This window comes from Molothrus aeneus, chromosome 3, assembly GCF_037042795.1.
Source record: "Molothrus aeneus isolate 106 chromosome 3, BPBGC_Maene_1.0, whole genome shotgun sequence".
Classification (NCBI taxonomy): Eukaryota; Metazoa; Chordata; class Aves; order Passeriformes; family Icteridae; genus Molothrus; species Molothrus aeneus.
The window spans coordinates 92,569,549-92,590,654 of record NC_089648.1 but is presented as its reverse complement, the minus strand read 5'-3'; the positions used below and the strand labels follow the sequence as shown (position 1 = coordinate 92,590,654).

Below are 21,106 nucleotides of genomic sequence, written 5' to 3'. Positions count from 1 at the left end.
GATGTGTAGTGATTATTAGGAATAAGATTCATAAAAACAAGTGGGATTTATAGTTAGTGTAGATTATCTTTTTTTCTTCTGGGTAACAGAACGATAGTTTTGGGGAAAACTGAATGTATATGGTAAAAACAGATTAAGAAGTGGCAATTAGGATCCTTTTGCCTTTAAGTCTACTGTGGAAAGCTAAGAATCAGTCATTTTTTTTCCTGGAAATACAGAATCAGAGAATGGTGGAGGTTGGATGAGGCTACTGAAGATCATCTTGTCCAAGCCTCTTGTCAAGCATGGTCATCTAGAGCCAGTTGTGCAGGACTGTGTCCAGACATTTTCTAAGTATCTCTGAGAGTGGAGATTTCACAATCCTTTTGGACAACCTTAACCCAACTCAAACGTGGAATCTAGTTCCTCAAGCAGATCTTTGTTTGTGTCCTTCTGGATATATAGACAGAAAAGTCAGGCATTTATACCATGTTGTATTCAAGAACATGAATACAACATGGGTTGTTGACTTCCTTAAGAAGTCAGCTAAGTGTACCTACCTGTATTTTTAGGTAGGTACACTTTAGCTGACTTCTTAAGGAGTCCACCTCATTTTAGCCTCCATCTCACTAAGTTGCATCCAGATCATTGCAGTCTTCATAGGCTGCTATTTCCTGTCTCTTAGCAAAGCTCAGTTTGTTTCATAATGCAGAGCATTTTTAATAAGACATAATGCTTACAGTTTAGTACTACCAGTTCAGTCAGGTAGTCTAGAGATAACATGAATTCATTTAATATTTTGAAATATCCCCTATCTGGCTCAGAACTCACATTTCAGTCACATCATTGAGATGGTCAATATTGTAAAGCTTGTCAGATCTTTTGTTGTTGAAGCTGCTTGGTGAGCATTAACTGACCCAAATCTGTATATTTGTCACCTGAATATTTACCCTTTCATATCTTTACTGCAAGTTTGCTTTGTTTGACTCAAACTACAGAAGATTTGTGCTGTCATCTACAGAGATCCCTTAAAAATGAATGTTTATATCCTCAAAATCCTTCTCAGTTCTTACTGAATTCTAAACATTTAGGTGCCTTATGTGAGCAAAATCCCTAACAAATTGAAGTATATGCTTCTAAGCCTTTAGAGAAGCACTTAAATCCTAGCACTGAACAATTTAAGAATTTTAGATACTCAGTCCTATATTCATTTCTGTGAAATTATCCCTAAATGGGATAAACTATGTTAGCATCCACCTTAGCATTAAAAAGCATAAAAAAGCACTTTCCATTCAAACAAAGGACCTTTCTTGTCCAAGTCAGTTACAAAAAAACCCCTATGGAGATGCAGAAGCAAAGTGTGGGATGCAAGGCTTCTAAGACTTCTTCTTTGGACAATTCTAATAATATCTTATAATAATATTTTGGAATTATTATTATGGAATAATGAAAATAGAAGTTTGGCTTGGTTCCAGTGGGGTGCTAAACACATAAGAGTTCATGACAAAGGGGAGTTGTTTTTTCCTCAACCAGTCAGCTTAGTTAGTAATGAAAACAGCAGAATAGAGGCAGAGTTACACATGAAAGGCAAAGAAAATGTATGGGTTTTTAAATAAGAGAATAAACTTGATTCATTGTTCATGGAAAGTGCACTTCAAACAAACTGATCAATGAAAATTAAATGAAGAATAACAGAGCTCTGAAAAATGTAGATGTGGACATAATTTCCCTTATGTTTTCATTTCCTTTTAGAGCTTATTGACTGAACACCTACTTGGAAAGCAGAATGCTGTTAATGTCTCATTTTTAGTTGTCTCTTGTTTTTTCTTTTAGAAGTAGAACTGAGAGTATCAACTGTAACTGAGTTTCAAGAGAACTTTACATGTCTGATGTAAGTGGTCTTGATTTTCAAGTGATAATCTGTGTGTCTGCTCATGAAATGAGGGAATATAAAAAACATCTAATGCTCGAAACAGCAGTAATTTTCTCTTTGCAGAATTCAGATCACGTCTTCAGGTTGCTTCTCACCTCTGCCACCTTCAAGCCACTTTTCTGTTGTCATCTTATTGCAGGCATTCCGTACTGTTGCCTCCTTATTGCAAAAGTTTCACACCTTCTTGATATTTTCTTGTGGGCATCTCTTCAGAGCACTGCCTCTTTCTTCACAAAGTAGCCAACTGACTCCAGCTCAAGTCTTAACCAGCCAACCCACTCTTTTATAGCATTCTTCTTCCCATTGATTACAGCTGTGGCCTGGTAAAGTCAGGCCTCTTCCTATCTTTAATAATTGGCCAGCTGCAAGTCCTTAGGGGTAAGATTACTTTCTACACTATCTTTATTTTCTTATATTCTATCCCCCTACACTTTTCTGTTCTGCACTCCCTGGTGGTGGTGAAACTGCAAGGTAGATTATGTTTTTCAGAAGACTTGAAGATCATTTTACCATTTCACAGTAATTTCATCAGTTGAGGACCCTTCTTCCAGGTTTTAATTGTAGAACTACTTGTAGCATTTGGCCTTTCTCTTTCAAATGTTCTCCAGTCTGAGGCAGCCACCAGCAGAATGTCTTAGGAAAGCATCTTCCAGCACCCAAGCTCCTACTACACAGATCTTAAACCTGCTGCCTCTTCTACTCCCCACTGGGTAATGAGAGAATGAATGTGGGAGATGGGATTGACTTTGGTGTTTTCTAGAGCTCTGCTTCCTTAGGACTAGCTGAAGGCTCCCTATTCTCTAATCATGGGGCTGGTTGCCATCTCACGGCCCTGATTAAAGCCTCTATTTTGTGGTCCCACTGCAGTATGTAAGTTCTGAGTCCTAGTGCCAGCACACGCTGCTGACACACTGCAGTATGTAAGTCACTCCCTCATCCCTCGAGTACCTTCTGATTTTCAGGTCATATTTTTTCTGCAGAAGTGTGGATGTGTAGAGGGATGTGAGTTCTTCAGGCTTTGCACCACAAGGCTCTTTGTGGTACCATATCTTGCTTTGTTTTTCAGGTCAGGAACTTAGTTTAGTAAGGAACTAAAGTACTAAATAGGAATTAAGAACTTAAATATTTCCTGAATTTGATGTGACAAATTTAAGGAGACTGTAAAATTGTTCACAACCAGATATTTCATTACTTAGAGTGTTGTAAAATTTGTGGTCACTTTATCACACACACTACATTTTCATATTTCTTGTTCCAATACACTTAGAGTCAAATGTTCTTGAAATTAGTATTTAAAGATTCTTGTTAGTCTGAAGCAGGCTTAATGCCATTTCTGTTATTTTTTTTTTTTGCTTGATAACCACATGGTGTGAACATCAAGACTGCTTTCTCATTTGAATAGTAGGTAAGTACAAACTAATGAGTTTAGCTTCTTTCAAGAAAAAAATTACAAGCTATTTCTAGACTTGTAGAGGGAAGTAATGAATATTTCCTGGTGCATTGTTATTTTTGTTTTACAACATAACTGCTACCTCCTCCCCAGATGACTGAAGCATGTAAATTGCTTAACAATTTTAAGCATTTTGTATTACTCCTTTAGCTGGAAATACACTGATATTGGGGACTTACTGTAATAGGGTTTTCTGGAAGCTCATCATGGAACAGGAGTTTGATATTGCAGTGACTAGGAACCTACCATAAATGAAATATTGTCTCCTAGTAGAAGGAGTGTTTCATTGAATACCCTACCTCTTTTATTTGGGAACATCTTAAGTTTGGTTTCTATGGATATTACTGTACTATTCTTCCCTTTTTCTTCTCATTACTTCACCTTTCTTTCACCTCTTCAGTGTTTGGTTGTTTGGTTGTTTGGTTTTTTTTCTTTTACACATCCACAAGAGAATCAGAAAACATACATATCGGGTTTTTGCACATACTTCTTGCTTTGCAGCTTCTGACATTAAATCCTTATGAGCAATTTTCATGTTGTCCCATGGGATTGAGAACAGGAACAAAATAACCACATAGTGGAACTCACAGTAGATGGATTCCCTGGAAGGGCCTATTTTCGTTAAATGGCACCAAAAACCACTTTTCCATTTTTTTTCTTCTGAAATGTGTTTTGCTCAAAACCCAAGGGAGAGAGAACATGAAAGATGGATTCCTGTTCTTGTTAGTCAGACCATGGGAAGTGTGCTTTGCTTCTTTGCTTGCTTTCCAAGTTTAAAATGCTAGGCTGGCCTTAAATGTCCAGCTTTTCCTACCTTCTGGAAACAGCAGTTGATTTCCCTACAGTTAACCCTTTCATTTTGAGTCAGTTGGTGCCAATACTGTGCAATTTCAAATATGTCCTAATGTTAAGGACATGAAACTCAATAATAAATAAATAAACCACATTTCCAGTTTTGATCTTGATAATAGTACTTGCATTGATACTGGTATGTTTTCAGAGACTTGATGGTCAGAATTCAATTTGAATAGGTGAATTTAATGAAGTCCATATTAAAATTTTTGAGTAGTTTTTTATTAACATACAGAATACTGTAGGTTGCTGCTTAGGAATGTTTTCTGTGTTAAAAATGCTTTTTTTAACTTGCTATTAAATTTAACATCTATTTCCTGTGCGGCCAAACCATCTATAATTTGTTCTAATTAATTTAAGAGGAGTATGGTACTGCATGGGATCCTTGTGGAAAATGAACAGTATAGTCAAGTTTTCCAAGACTGAGAAGGGAAGCAGGGCTGAGCCAGGAGTTGGTCAGATGGGGTTCAAGCTTTGCCTCGTGGCACTGAGATGTTTATGGGTGTTGGTCTTACACTTCACTTCTCCGACTTGTTTTGACTGTAATCTTTTGGCATAGGTAGCATGTAGAACAGGTGTCTTTTGTCACCTAGAGCTGAGATTATGTTGAGAGGCATTGCCTTAAATGTATTTAATGTGTGAAATGGGATGAAAGAGATTCTACAGTAGCACACAAAAGTAATTTATTGGTGTGAATGTACTGTATACTCTTGTAATGTAGTTTATGTGTCTTTGAAGGAGATGGTATGAGATAGGTGATGACTGAAGAAGCTTTTGATTCTCAGTGTTCCTCTTTGTTAAATAATGAAAAAATCAAACCTAATGTTCTGTTCAACTTTGACTGTTAGAATTTCCTACCTGACTGGGGAGAGAGAGTATACATAAAGCAGAATATTTTATTTGATGCAGTTATAGTAACAGACTTTCACTACCTTCTAAAAGCAGTCTGAGTTTTTGAGAATAAAAGCAGTGAAAATGTTTGGAGGACCAGAAATTTACATGCATTTTCTTCCCTGGAAATTAATGGGAGTGTATATATTCACTTAAATTGTTTGTTTACTTAAATTATATATAGGAAAAATTAAAATTTCTGACAGTTTTAAACTTAAAATTACTGTTCATATTACTATAAGCATAAAACATCTTGTTCACAAATAGACATTAACTTCTGAATTTTTAACTTTCATTTAAAAATATCTTCTTCCACAGCTAAGTTCTAGTTCATGGGAAGTTCTTGGGGAGCCAGCATATGCATGTATTACATGAATTTTGCATGGAAGCAAAAAGGAGAAAGTATATATGGCCCTTTCAATAAGCATGTATCTAAGCATTGCACAAATATAATTTTCATGTTTGCATTTCAGGAAAACAGGATACCTCTGCTGAAACTCTTCTGGGTCAGGAATCTATAAACCCTACAAGTTACTCGAGCCAGCTAGAAGACTCTGGATGTGATGTCTGTAATGACTCTGCATTTGATTCTTTAGGCATAGCTTCAGATTTTCACCAATCTGAGCATAATGTCAACACTTCTAAATATTGGTTGGAAAGAGTTCCTCCCCTGAATCTCTGCCATACTAGCAAGGAGCAATCTCTGACTGCTCCAGTGCATTTTTTGCAACGTTTGCTTGAAATAAGAAAACTGTCAGAAAGAGGAGTTCTTCAAGCAGACTTCTCAGAGCTTGAGAATGATTCTTTCACCATATGCAATTCAGTGTCTCAGTTGCTTGATGGACTGACTTTTTTTTACAACAGTCCTGAATTCCCGGCTCCAGGTTTCCTTACTGAAGGGGTTTGTGTTTTGCTCAGTTTAATAACTGATACAAAATTATCAAATCATGTTTTGAAGAAGTGTTTCAAGAAGATAGAAGAATTTAAGAAAAATCTAATTCAGATTATTTTAAGAAATAGGAGTGTCAATAGGGTAAGTTTAAAAAATTCTTTCTTTCGTATCCTTTCTTTCATATCCATTCTTCCATATACTGTAATATTCTCCTGGTTTTATGCACTCTTAAAATACCAGTTTGTCTTGTATTTTGAAGAGCACCAGAGATTTTTGTGATTTGGTTTTTTCGTCAATATGGATAATAAATCCTCTGAAGCACTTGAAAAAGTTCTTGCTCATGCATGCAAGAACTTCTAGCCTATTCCCAAGTACAAGACTTCTAAATAACTGATAAAAATGCAGTTTAAAGCAATTTTATAGATAGTATGCAGGAAAACCACATTGTTTCTCTTGTTTCTCTTGCTATATGGAGATATACTGTAGATATTCATTCATATGTAATGAACTTCATTGTTGAGCATCTAAATAAAATAGTTTGTTTGCTTCAGATATCCATCATTCTCTAGCTACTTGCAAATTTGTGTTTTAAAAATATATAAGCAAATGAGTGAAGAGTTAAAAAATAATGTCCCCATCACAAACAACAAGTAGGACTGAATTGCATTTTGTTTGTATTGATTGGTGTGTGTAAAAATCAACATGTATCATCATGTTAATTTCCTCATTCAACTGAAATATCCCTGTCCTTCTTCACAAGTTGCCCTACAGGTAGTGAATTCCATTGCCTGTTTTAGGATTTTTAGTTTTTATTCTGGATTTTAGAGTATCTTGGAACAGACATGATGGTTGTCTGTTTTTTGACACTTAGATGTACCAATTTAGTGTCCCCATGTAAGTAACTGTGCTACCAGAAGAGCGAATTATCTTATCCCTGTAATCCTTGGAGCCTAAAGAATGTTTTCTGGGTACTAGGTGCCTATTCTAGGATAAATTCAAAGTTGCCTCTCTCAAAATGAGAGCCTGGACATCTGATATGCCTATGGATGGATGTACCCATTTGTCTTAATTTAAAGTGAATCCGACTCACTGTGTTTTCAGTGTTTACCCCAGAACATGAACATCAAATAAATATTGTCACCAAATTAAGAGGAGATTGGGTGAAAAGGATGTACCTGTATTTTGGTTAGGAAGCATTCAGACTGAAATCTTTCTAGGACTAGAGCTTTGTGTTTCTAGTACCAGAAACATTTCCACTTTAGTGTCTGCATGGTGTAAGACTCAGTTTTTAACTAGAGGTGTCCCTTGTCAGTGTTTTGAAAGGATATGACCATACATTCCTTTTGTATGACATCAGGACTGGAGTTATACAGATGTGACTCCTTTTGTGTGTGAGTGTGTGTGTGTGAGATCAATGGATAAAAGAAAAAGTTTGAACAGTCCTTCATTAAGGACTTCTTTATAATTGATGATGTCCCCTGTTTCCACCATTTCCCATCCTCTTCCTGAATGGGAAGTCAGTAAATAATTGAAATAAGTTTGTGTGAAAGAGCAACCCAGAGATTATCCAGAGACGGATTTTATGTTGATTGGAGGAATCTGGCAAAGTCTAAGTGAGAGGTGTCACATCTTAAATGTGAGAAAATACTCTGATAGATCAGGGGTCTTTCAGGCCTGCAAAGTATTTTTATGAATCATTCAGGAGAGACGGAGTACGTCCACATAATTTGAAAGTGGCATGTTTTCTCTGAATAACTTCACTAAAACAGATGGCTTTTCATGAGATGTGTTGTATCTTGCTTCCACCAAAATATTGACATAAGAGTCATTACTACTGGCAGCCATTACTTCAGTCAAACAGATCCACAGAGTTTAAGAATTGTATAAACCAATTACTAAGGGGGATAATCTTGGATTCTAATCTCCCAGATTAGAGGTTTAGTTTTCTTTAAACTGAATTGAAAATGGAAATAAATGTGTAGCATTCAGAATTAGTAGTGTAAATTGTATAACTAATCCTTCATGTGCTGCGTACCAGATATCTCCCAGGAACACTTTATACAGGTGATGATTGAAATATCACAATTATAGGTTTAAAAAATAATTACCATTACTTACAAGGCTATCTTCTGGAAAGGGTCGCAAACTGTATGAATTTCAGTTCCCGGAAAATGCTTAAATCCCTCCAGCATAAAAATATTAAGAATTTTGTTGTATCTAACCTTACTGTCAGAAAGCATTTGTATAGACAGCCATGCAGCAATGTAGTATTTGACACAGCTTTCCCTTTATCATCCTCATCATTAAAACTGTCAGGATCTTGCAAGAAGGACAAAGGTCTGTGAGAAATACCTTCAAAAACCTCACCAAGAAAAGTGGCTGTGGATTACACTTAATTAATTAATTACATCTTCAAAAGCAATCTCAGATTTTTTCAGAGCAAGTTAAACAACTTTAAATAATCTTTGAGAACTGGGAAAGGAGTCATTATCTCTACATTAGGTGTAAAGGAATAAAAACAGCAGCAGAATTACTTTCTGTAACTCTGGAGTCCTATTTTTTGAAATGTTTCTAATTATAAAGCATTGAAGCTGTAAGAACCAGCAAAGATGTTTATTCAGAAATTTTTTCCTGGATTCAGCTGCCTAAAGCTGCCTAAACTCTTGGATAGAGTCTGACCTGAAACTCCAAACTGACATAGGTATCAAAAGGAAAAAAAAAAAAAAGTCAATTAAGGTATGTGGCAGAAAATAAAAGGCAATTTTACGTAAAATATTAAATTATTTATATCAAAAAATTAAAAATAGCCTCTTGAATTTTCCTTTTTTAATTTTTTTTTTCCCCTCCATGTTTGGAGTGCAGCTCAGAAATATGTACACAGTTGTTAGACATACAATCTTTTGGAATAAACCTTCTGGAAATATTTCAAAAAGGGAGCCTCAAGTCACAGCTGCTCAGGGTGAAGCATGAATTTTCAGAGGTTCAACTGTCTGTGCAAGGCCTAACTTTGCACCTTCTGCTGTGGTGCAAAGCCCAGCACAAGGTGCAAAGTTTTGCAGTTGTGCAGTTTTGCATCCCTGTATAGCTACCACAGAGAAGTTTTTGAGGATTCTTTGTCTAACTCTGGTACAGATGAGCTGTTGCTTTCATGCAGCAAAATGTGTGACAGTCACTGCTGATCTGTGGTGCAAGTGCTTTGTTCATAACCAGTTTTTGAGTCCTCAGCCCTAAGACCTTGGAGGTTTGTAGACGTGTGTATTGCCTTGCAGATTATAAATTGTCCATTTGTGTTGAGACACTCCACTGACACACACTGCTGTGTCAGCAGAACCACTGTTGTATTTATGTAGGTTCCTTGAAAGTCCTGCTTTCAAGCAGACCTAAGTGTACTATAAAACTCTGTGAGATTGTATTCAGTTGGCAGAGCCACTGACTCTGGCTTTCAAATGGACTCTACCTGACAAAACATGGGAAAACATTTTGCATGGAAAACTCTGGTAGGAGCTATGGTATGTAATTTCAGCCCCAGTGGAGTAGAAACTTCAGAAAGGAAACACTGGAACATTGTTTTGTGCTTAATCTACCTGCTTGGGATTTGACAATGTCTGTCTTTGTCCACCTCTACAAGACACAGCAAAATGTACATTTCTCCTGCTCCTCGTTGCAACACTCGCTCACTGGCACTGCAGTGTGCCTGTTGTGTTGATGTTTGTGTCTGTTGTCCAGAATGTGTTCGAACAGGGGATCATTTCTCCTATATCAGAAGAATACAACAGTTGGAGGCACTGGGGATTCCCAACTCCCTGTGCTGTTTAGGGTAGCATATGTAGGATTGTGTATTGTATATCTGGTGGAGGTTTTGGCAGCAGAGCACTTCAGAGATGATGTCCTGAAGCTTGCCTGGAAGTCTCCTGTGGTAAATCTGGGCTTGCTGTAGGTTCATAATATATGGAATTAGCTTTAAAAGTCAAATCCATCTGACAGAAATTAAGACGCTTTGTATGTGTCATGTTTCCATCTCTTGTCTATACAGCTGTGTGAAACTTCAAAACAGTTATTGTGAGGGAATCCAGAGTCTCATTTATTACTTTGGAGATAGAAGAAAAATAGGTTTATCTTTAGCCTCTTTCAGTGCCATTCAGTTGTATTCAAAGCTGTCAGGGCCAAGTGCATCACAGGATGCTGCATTATGTAGGATTTCTGTGGTGTGATCCTTAGTGGTGTCACAACAGTTTGTCAGCACTGTAGACAATTCAGTTCACTGGTTGTACTTCTTTTAGGTTCAGCTGATACTGTAATTCAGAGCCTGGTTAATGCATCTGTTACAGGCCAAAAGATCCTGGCCTTAGTCCTGGGTTTTTTACAGAGATCTGTGTGTGTTTCTTGGACCTCATGTTTTAAGGAGTTAACCAAAACACAAAGACAATAATTTTGGGATTCCAACGTTGAGCTTATTGGGCTCCTGTCCAACAAATACCTCATCTCTCTGGCCCATCTCACTCATAATGTCTTTCAAGCAAGACCTGGAAAGAAAAGAGATGTGTTTCAGTGGTCTGTTGTTTGCTTCTTCTCATGCTATGTTTAAAACACCAGTACTGACTTTGAAGATGATGTTAAGTCATGAATTGCCGTTCCAGTCAAACAGCACACACATAAAAAAAAGTTATGTGATGCTTCCTTCCTTTTTTTTTTTTAACCTTTTTCTTTTTCAGAAATTGGCTGCCTTTAGGGTAGTTTTTTTGAATTTACTAGCATTGACAGTGTCTGGAGGGACACTGAGACATCAACATAGTTTTAGGAACTTCTCATATCCTGTTTGGGACTTTACTACCCATTTTAATTTTTCTCTCATGTTTCACCAAAAGCCTTTATGTAAAATTTTGCGGCTGCTCAAAATACTACTATTGATAACATTTAACAGAAAAGCAATTGCAGGAATTCTGAGTAGTATTTTACTGCTTTTACTGGGTATTTGTGTGAGAAAGAATTCACAATTCTTCATGAAAATAACAAGTTGAAAAGTAATACATTGAAAAGCAGAAAGAGAAATGTTTAAATCTCAGTGGCAATTATATAATGAAATGTATATGTGTGCTTGTGCAGTTTAAACAGCACACATTCATCAGAACCATGGTTTTGAATCTTTTCTTATCTAGGATACAGTTTGTATGATTCATTAATGACTGAATTTTCCTGGAACAGAGTCATCATAAACTTACTCTGATGCTTGAATACATGCAACAGTATGCATTTAATACATGCTGCAGTTAGTTGTGGTTGACAATAAACTTCCCCAATTGTGTATAGGTTTGCAGTATCTTTTGTCAGCCACAGCCAAGACAGGACTTAATTCATTGGTTTGTAAGAGTCTTTCCTGCTTAGGGACAAATAAGATTTAGAAATAGTTATTCATGTCACTGGTGGTTTTCAAGTGTAAAATGAGCAGGCTTCAGTTTTCCTAATTAATTGAGTCCCAAGGGGAATACTGTGGATGCATTTTCATATGCCAAAAGATTTTACTTTTATAGGGGAAGAGCACTTCATTTGTATGAATATTAAAACATGTTGCCTGGATTTTGAGGTCTAGTAAGAGTTCAATACTTGAATCTCTTGATTATTGAATTAAATTTTCTCAGCAATCTGTTGTCCTTATGTAGAGTGTTAAGTCAAATGGTAATCAGAATCCATTGTTTTGAAAATTGCTACTGTCTAAAGCAATCACCAAACTGACTGACCCTCATTTACTTCAGTAAAGTGGATCATAGAAGTAACATAGACAAGAATGAATGAAAGAAAATGTTGTCCATCTTCCCCTTTCAGCTAGCTTCAGCTGATGCAGATCATACACTAAAGCTACAATTATGGAAGAAACACAGAACAAAGTTAGCTTGTCCAGCAGATGCTGAGTGGGCTGAAGCTCCCCATCAGGACAAGAGCCTGTGAGCTTAATGCTTCTTGCAAAAAGACTTAGTCAATAGGCTCCCCTTGATCAGGGGCATGTAGTAAACCCCAGTCACAAGGTTCCCTTTGTTGCCTCAGTCTCTGATTCCTGCCTACAGGCTTTCAAGCTGCTTGTGGTTGTTCTTCTAAGACAAGTCTCCTCACTCAATCCAGTTCTTGAGGCAGAAAGCAATCTCTCCACTTCTCCTTCCTCCCCTGTCTATTCTGAACACTCTTTAGCCTTCAATAATTGTGCTCCAGTCATGGGATTTTTTCAGCTGAGCTTTAGTAATGGCAACAAGGTTGTAGCTTTCTAGCAGCACAGTGGCTTCCAGCTCCTCCAGTTTTTGCCCATGCTGTGTGCACTGGTGTAAAGGCACCTCAGCTGAGATGTCAGCAATGTCACCTTCCTAGAGGAACACCCATAAATTCCTTTGATATGTTTGCCTCCCTGATGTTCCCCTGTTGGCTTCTGTTACCTCAGGAGTCGCTGGCTCATCTCCCTAAGACTGCAAGTGTGCTTCAGTGCAGCTAGCAAATTTCTGAATCAGCAGCAGAGGATCCTCACTAGCACCCCATGGCTCTAATCTTTGCATATCACCCCACAGCATGCCAGGGACAAGCCTGACAATGACAGCCCGCAGCAGTGGAGCCAACTGATGGTTCTACTGGAGAACATTAGGTTGAGCAGAGTGGAGAAAAGCATGAACAAGATTATGACAGAGGGGAAATTTAGCCCAAGTATTAAGAAGAAATTCTCTACTGTGAGGGGAGTAAGATGCTGAAACAGGTTGCCCTTAGAAGTTGTGGAGGTGCCAGGCCTGCCACTGTTCAAGGTCATGCTGGATAAGGTCTAGTGGGAGAGTCTCTGCCCATGGCAAGAGGGTTGGGAGTAGATGATCTTTATGGTCCCTTCAAACCTTTACATTCCATGATTGTATGATTCTGTGAAGGCATAAGGGCAGAGTAAGGGCTGGAAATGTGGTCTACAGAGAAAAGAGTTGAAATAATATGTATAAATTTTCAAGACTGATGAAAGAAATACTGGCAAATAAACAGGAAGAGAGAGATCCATGAGAAGCATCAATTAACAAAGAAAGCAATGTGAAGATAAGAAAAAGGGGTGCGAATGTTCTTTGTATAAAAGTGAGGTTTTCAACTGGCATCGATGATTAGGAGTGGAAGTCAGGTTGGACTAAATGGGTAAGGGTAGTGTGAAATCAAAGATGAAAATAGTTTTGTTTGTAAGACTTCACAATTGAGGATTCCTGCAATAATTATTTGCCCATCCTGTATTGCCAAATATGTCAGTTTATTAGGAAAGAGAGCTGTTACTTGGGACAAAAACTGTAAACAGAAAAACAGAAAGTAAGGTGCAGTTGACACAGCTGCATGGTGTAGTGAATCATGTAACTCATGAAGGAATTAAACTCAGAAATTTTAGATCTTTTCTATTAAAGAAAATCTAACATGCTGATAAATGAGTTCTAAAAAACTATTTTTTAAAGTTTTTTATGCTGTTTCCTGGGGAACAGGGCTTACAGTGTGTGTGCTGTCTGCTTTGGTTATCAGTCATTTCCTCTGCAAGTAAATTTTGATATCCAGCTTGAAATCACTTGGAAAGAAGTGAAAGGTCAATAATACCTTCAAGTAGGCTTTAAAATCTGTAGCTGGGTGAAGGAGGGACCCAGTTAGTATGCCTGAGATAAGCTGAACATTGACATTATATATTCATTTCAGCAACAGCCAGGTTGACAATGCATGCATCCTTCCAGCTGCTGGCACAGCATTGCCCTCTCTTGCTCTGCATCCTGAATAACATGGGAAGACAGTAGAATGTGGGATGAGGGCTAGGAAGAGGTGATGCAGGACCTGAACAGTGAACCAGGCTCCATTACTTCCTGTTTCTAATGGTATATTTTTTACAATCCAGTTTTCTAACTGCTTTTACCTGAGGATTCCTGAAATGCATTGGTTTTATTTCATCTACAACATTAAACAAGCCAAAGGGATTAAAAGATTTGTGTTCCTTTTTAACATTGGAAAGATTGGAGCAGTGAATATATGCTTTTATCTTTAATGAAACTATACACTATTAGATTTTTTTGTTTGAATGTTTCCAGAGTAAAATTAGCAGTACACGAGCATTGCTGTACAAGGTCTTACTTTTGTTTGCTATTTGCAGATTCATTGCTTATATGCTGCATTGCTTATGTGCTTATTTGTTCTGTGCACTTTTAATCCACACAGTCTATGAGCATTCTTTTAACCTGCTTTGTTGTCTCTTATTTTCTTAAAATAGTCTTATAGGAACATAAGAGGTCCACCAAGATACAATGTAAAACCTATGCTCTTTAATAAATCAGTGGGATGTAAAAAATCAGTATTAATATTTATTAAAGATAATTACAATATATTTTCTATAGCATGTAACTGGGAAATATTTTATTATAAGGTTACATTTAATAAGAATATTTATTAAGTATTAATAAATTCACCAGTGGCATTTTTCAGTGCCATTGATACTCATATCTCAAGTACCCTAAGTGGCATCATTACAAAATACAAAATACCTACTTACTTCTCTTAGTAGAGGCTGAGTCTTTAAATTTCAAGGTCCCTTGTTATCTAGTCTTCAAAAATTCCAAATAGAAAATGGCAACTCTTGCCAAACCATAAAAGATTGGAAATTTTGTGAAAGATTCTATTTTAGTTAAATCTCAGCTGCTAGCATTAATAATTGCACCAAAAATATCATTGCTGCATTATCTAACAAAAAATTATGTAAGCAAATAGAAGAGACCTTAAACAAAAACAATATTTATGTTTTACTGTGATCTTTTGGAGAGGTTACCTTGAAAAACTGTTCTGGATTGCCTAGTTTCCTTGCTCACCAAAGGCAAATTAGCAAGTATACTCAATGTTGTTAATGTTCTGAAAATATAGAACTGTAAAATTTGTATCCCTCCTTAATTTATTAAAAGAATTAAAAATGAATGGTAAATTTACTGAAAAATGTGCTTCAACCTTGAGTTGAAGCAGTTGTAGCCTTGGGAACATAGGTGCTGTCAAGGCAGAACTATCCAGGTGTTGCAAGCTTGTTTCTAGTAGATACTGTGGAATATGCTTTCAAAATGCTAATTTCTACCTTATTTTTAGAACAAGGAGTCATTGTTTTGCTTGGAAGGGTATATATTTCTAGTATATGAACGTCTCATTTTAGTTCATATAGCCTCAAAGCATAGGTAGGTGCATGCATTTCATTATCCCTTTATATAATTTTCATTATTCAGAAACCTATTTTTATCACATCTTCATTCACATTTCATATTTATAGACTCTTTGGTGTATATGTTAATGAACAATTTTAATTACACAGGTTTTCAAAGCTGTATGTGTACAATTTATGAATTCTTTTTAATAGGAAGAGTTTACTTTATATCTCTGCATGAAGATTTGGTTCTGAACTTGAGACTTGTATCTCTTTTGTAGATTTCTTTTGAAACTTCTTTTGGGATTACATGCAGAAGTGAGATGATTGAGGGCAAAGTTTTATTAAAGTTGGATTGGACTGTGCATACAAGTCTCATGTTGGGCAGATGATAACCAAGCTGATCCAACTCTTTACCAGCTGGAAGAGGCTGGGAAATAGACATTGCATCACCTGCTGATCAGGCAGCCAAGCAAGAACTGTAAATGCGAAGTTGCCTAATTAATGGGTTTTACAGCAAAAGATTTCAGTCACCTCATTGTCCACTTGCCTAGCCCAAAATTTGGTCAGTGACAATTTTACTGGAGGCCGTGTTGAAAACCATGGTAAAGTCGAGGTAAATGCTTCCCCTAAATAAAGTCATGCTGACTGCTCCTGGAACACCTTCCTGCCTTTTGTGTGTTTGAAAAAGTTTTCCAGCAGGATTCAAACTTGTAAATGGTGGGCAAGTATTTTTATTCATATATATGTGTGTATATATCTATATATATATATAGATATATATTTGTCTGCATCTGTATACACATGTGAGTTGGCTGGAGGTATAATCTAGATTGTTATTAGGATGCAGTAGTCTCTTTTGAGTGGTTCAGACATCATAGTTATTCTTAGGCATATGGATTTGTGTAAGAAATTTGTCAGTCAAAATACTCATTTACAAAGAGTTACTGAATATTAATGTTATAGGGGATATGAATTTATATAAAAACACAAGTTATAATAATTGTAATTAATGTGTCTTCTTTTTCCTTTGAAATAACTCCAGTATGTTTACATATAGAAAAATCTTGTGTACTTTGTAGAGAAGTATGCTTCATTACATAATAGCTATTTATTTCAATTTCAGGAAACAAAGAAAACAGTATTTTATTTTATTTTTTTTTAGTAGAAGAAACTGTGGCAAAAAATTACTAACATAATTCTCATGTAAGTCTATATCACTCCTCTTGTGGTTCAGGAAAAATGCATTGTTAAAGAACAATATGAAAATGAATTATTTGAATTTGAAAATACATACAGATACATAGTGTCTCTTCTAGCAGTTAGCATTTGATCAGTTTTTTTCCTGATAACTATATTGACAACACCCTAGTGCAGCTCTCAGCTTGCATGTTTGAATTTCAAAGAATTTGTTCATTTATTTGTCTATCTATGAAAAGCAGAAGAACTGTATGTGCAGAGTAGTCACCAATTTGCTATGTGAGGAGATGGGTATGGTGACATCTAATCCTGAAAAGCAGTGTCCTGGGGAGTTCACACTTTTGGAGGAGTTTGTTCCTGTGACAGTTTCCTATAGTGTTATTCTTGTGAGGATGGATGTCGATTTCTCATAGATCTCATAGTCTGTAATCAATAGAATTTTGAACTGAACTTTTTCCTTTAACATTTTAATATGTAAATCCCATTTCTACTTAAAGTAATCGTTTGGGATAAAAAAAGACTGAGATGCATTTTGAAAGATTAAATGTACTGTTATTTCTCTTTAGTTTCAGGCACTGCATTCTGTATCACAAACGCTGGGTTTGCTAGGAAGGAACAACATACTAAGAAATTCTTTAATATCCCTTCTCCTGTCGGGAGTCCGTCAGTTTGCTGAGCAGTTGGTACAGGCTCACCAGGTACTGTCATCTTTTTTTTCAAGAAAGCCCAGAAAGTGGTGTTGGGCAGTGTTTTGGCTGTATTTATTTGTTTCTTAAAATTTAAAGAAAATCATCATTCAGATTTATTAACCCAGAAAATGCTAGGAGCTACCTTAAACAGCAAATTCAAAAAGAGAGGCATAAAGTAAGAGAAAATTCTATACAGAAAGGTAAAATTATCAGACTGGATAATAAATAGACTGTATAGGTTTTTAGATCATACTATATAATTTGCAAAATACTTAAAATAATGAGTTAGAAGATTTAGTACAATGCGTAAATTGTTGACTGTGCAGGCAATACAACTTTGGTATTCAGCTAAACAGACAATATAACTTTGGTATTCTCTCCCTAGCTCATGTAAAACTGGAAAGTCATCTGCTTTATTTTATTTCAGAATTAGATGTCATGTTTCACATTATTATTATTATTTCAAATTATTAATTTTCCTGATGCAAAAGTTGTCCAGCACATATTTAGTTTGTTACAATGAGTAGGAGATAAATAGCGGAATAGAATTTCTGGTAAAATTTATTCTTAACTTAAATTATTTCCAGTAAACTATAGAGGAAAGAGAGAGACAATAGATGTTCCTTTAACATTTGAAAAAAAGATATATGCACTAAATAGGGGTTTCACAGATTTTTCATGCATTTGTATGTGTTGGTGTGTATTTTATGCAAAAATGTTCAGCTTCACTTGGGATTGCAACTTGATTTTACACTATCCTAAAAACTTTTTATTTGGTGGAAAATAAACTCATTGATACATATCAAAAACATTCACCATAGATTTATTTTGCAGTGGTCTAATTTAACAAAAAGCTTAAGTATTGCTCAAGCAGTCTTATCTTTTTCTCTCTAGGGTATGATGTAGTAGTAAGTTGGACTGTTGGAGAAAGAATATGTAATTGCCAACCCAGATTTCTAGTATGTTTGAATTATATTCTGAAAATGCCAGTTTTGAAAGAATAAGACAATGAGCTGTGCCTTATTTTAGGTTACTGTTAGCATACAGGATTTATTGGTGGCAACCAAAAGTCAACAGACTTTTGACAATTGTAAGGATAGAGAAGAGAATAATTAAAAACAATAATTGTTTTTTTAAGTTTAAAGTAGCTGTTCATTTTTAACATTATTAAATCTCACCTGTTTAACAGAATTAGTAATCTTTCTTTTCAGAGTTTTGCCAATGGCAGCGCAGAACCTTTCAGTTCTCCACAGTGATGTCCAGCTCATACTGAGCATTGTGCTTTGCTGAGTTATTTACTATGGAACTGCTTAACCTTGCCATACTGTAATTATTTTTATTGCTTTCAAATTTGGTGAAGCCTCAGGAGCTGGCATCTGTCAATCTGTATCTGACACTGTAGGAATTTGAAAAGCTGCAGTACATGTAGGGCAAGTAACTGAAGTTTTGGTTTGCTTAGCTTGTAATGAAGTCAGTGTTTTTAAAGTTCATGCATTCTTACACTTAGTCCTAATAGATGTATTGTGTTCATTTAAAAACCCTCATATATTCTGTATGTGATAATATTCTGGAAATAGATCACAATAGGACTCAATTCTGATGGCCTGATTTATGGACCTGGTTCCAAATGTTTCTGAATTTGTGTAACATGACTTCTGGTAGATATGATTCTAAAAAGGATTAAAGTATTTTTTCTTGCTTTATAATCAAATCTAATGATACAGTATCAGTTTGAAATAAAAACCCCCAGCTTTAAAACAAAAACTCTTCATAAATACTTAAATTAGAGTTTGGAGAAAGATAATACTTCGTATAATCAAACTTCATTAGCTGACAAGTATTCTAATTGTGTTTTGTTACTAAAGCAAAACCACTGTTAATTGCAAAGAGTATCTCCCATTTAAAACAATCAAATTAGAGATTCCTTATTTTAGTTATGATTAGAAGTGTGGAAATACATGAGGTTTGTTTTGCTTCACTGTTAGTTAGTTTTATTGTTGTTGGCACATAAGAGAAATAAAGAATTACCTAAGGCATGTATCCAGGTTAGTTTGCAATTAACTTTTGAACATTTGATGGAAAACAGAAATTGAAAAAAATAGCTTATTCATCCAAAAAATGTCTTTTTATTTTTTATAGTAATATTTTTTTAATTGAATATGGTTTTCAACAGTGACTTGGAATAAAAAGAACTTTCCTTTTAATTTTTCTAAATTAATCATCTAGATAGCTCAACATTTCTGTTTTAATTTCCTCATTAAGACTTGAGCTAAGTTCCAAGTAGTTTGCCAAATGCATGAATTCAAGAATATGCAACTTTATATTCCATCATGTCTTCAGTAGGAAGTGTGCTCAGCTCAACCCCTTGCAGGTTTGTGTATACATCTTTGATAAATATTGAACATATTTTAATTTCAAATTCTGACTGATTTTAGAGAGTTTGTAACTGTGTCGTCTTGGAACAAGCTTATCAGTCTATGACCCACATTTCCAAAGTGCTATCTGTGCCCCATGCTTTACAAATTAAAAAATTAGGTTGTGTATTGGAGAGTGTTTCTAATAAACTACAAGAGACAAGCACAGGGATTACTCTAAATATTTTTATATTGTTGTCTAATTGGTTAAATCCTTTAATCTTACAATAGGCAAATTAATGTCAAATTCATGAATCATAAAATTTTGTATACAATATTTCCACATATTAATATGGAAATTAAAAATAATTAAGGAGCATGTAAAACAGTATAGTCATCCTGATTTTCCACACAGTTAAGATGATTTTTATGTTACTAAACTCTTAAGCAAGTTAGTAGTTTGCTTTAATTCATTTAGGTACTTCATCATGGGCTCAAAGTAAAGCCCATAATTAAGTGCTTTGCCAACACCAGCATGCTGAATTCTAGGCAAAAGCATATTAATATAAACTCAGTTGGATCTCTTTATTTTTACAGATGTTGCATATGGTCTTTTGAGTTTTATGTATAATAGGAAGCTTTCATGCTTCATAAATAAAATTTATAAGAATACTGTAATTGAACCTTAAGTTACTATGAAATAGAAATTTTCTGATCCCGAACTGGATTTCTACTGCAGAACAGATAGAGGTGTAAGATACTAAGATTTCTGAATCAAAGATTTCAAGTACTGTGGAAGATGGATTAATTTTCACATGTTGAGCTCCTCTCATGATAGCAGATTTGCTTTTATGATAACTTTCAAAGACAGAAGGCCAGAAATGGAAAGCACATAGTGGTTTACTGGATTTACTGCTCATTTCTAACCCCTCCAGTATTAATTCCAAGAATTCTGAAAAAGAAAATTAGAAACCAGAAAATAGATTTTGAATTAGGAAAGAAAGACATACTATGAGGTTTTGGGAAGCTCTGTTATTCAGTAGTTGCTGATGCATAGCTGGGGTAGCATTACCCAAGTTTTATCACATTACTCTCTAGATACCATTTTTATTTTTTTGAAAATTTAAAATTGTTTTATACCAAAGCAGTACGCTGTATAGCTGTTTTTGTGGGGTTTTGTAATCAAAGCACTAAAGAATATGTAACTCTCAATATTATATGTAAGCATTAAGTCCAAATTCAGATGTGAGTGCTGACTTCTCACCTGAAGTCAATGACAGAGGATATAAAGGGCGAGATTTCTTCTTTAGTTTAGGTGTATGTAGTAGACCTTGCTGTCTGCTTCTTTTAAAAGTCAAACAAGCAGCTAAGATTAGCTAAACATTTGGCAACGTGAAGATAGATAGTCACGCAAGGCTTTGTTGAATGTTACAAAAATTCTTGAGAATCGGGCTCATTACAACAAAACAGCTTTGACTCAAAAGAGCCAAAGGAGTTAGACATAAGGTGGGATTTGTCTCACTTGAATTCAGATGTGTATGATACTTCCATCTGACATTCTTACTTTAACTTTCCATTGTAGTCAAGGGAGGGGAAAAGTCACTTCTTGTCCAACCTGTGTTCTCTTACATAATTATGATAATTGGTCCCAGACTTGTTTGCTTCTTTCTTCTGGCTATGAGAAAGGACATTTAAGTTGATAACTTGAAATGCAG

At 35.6% G+C, this 21,106-nt stretch overlaps 1 protein-coding gene across 1 annotated transcript in view; it reads left to right on the top strand.

Moving 5' to 3' along the window:
* Window positions 1-21,106, top strand: part of MEI4 (meiotic double-stranded break formation protein 4) — a 96,179-nt gene that overhangs the window by 38,050 nt on the left and 37,023 nt on the right. The window contains exons 3-4 of the mRNA XM_066545902.1: window positions 5,579-6,138; window positions 16,915-17,046. Coding sequence (XP_066401999.1) covers window positions 5,579-6,138; window positions 16,915-17,046 — 692 coding nt within the window. The remainder of the gene's footprint in view (window positions 1-5,578; window positions 6,139-16,914; window positions 17,047-21,106) is intronic.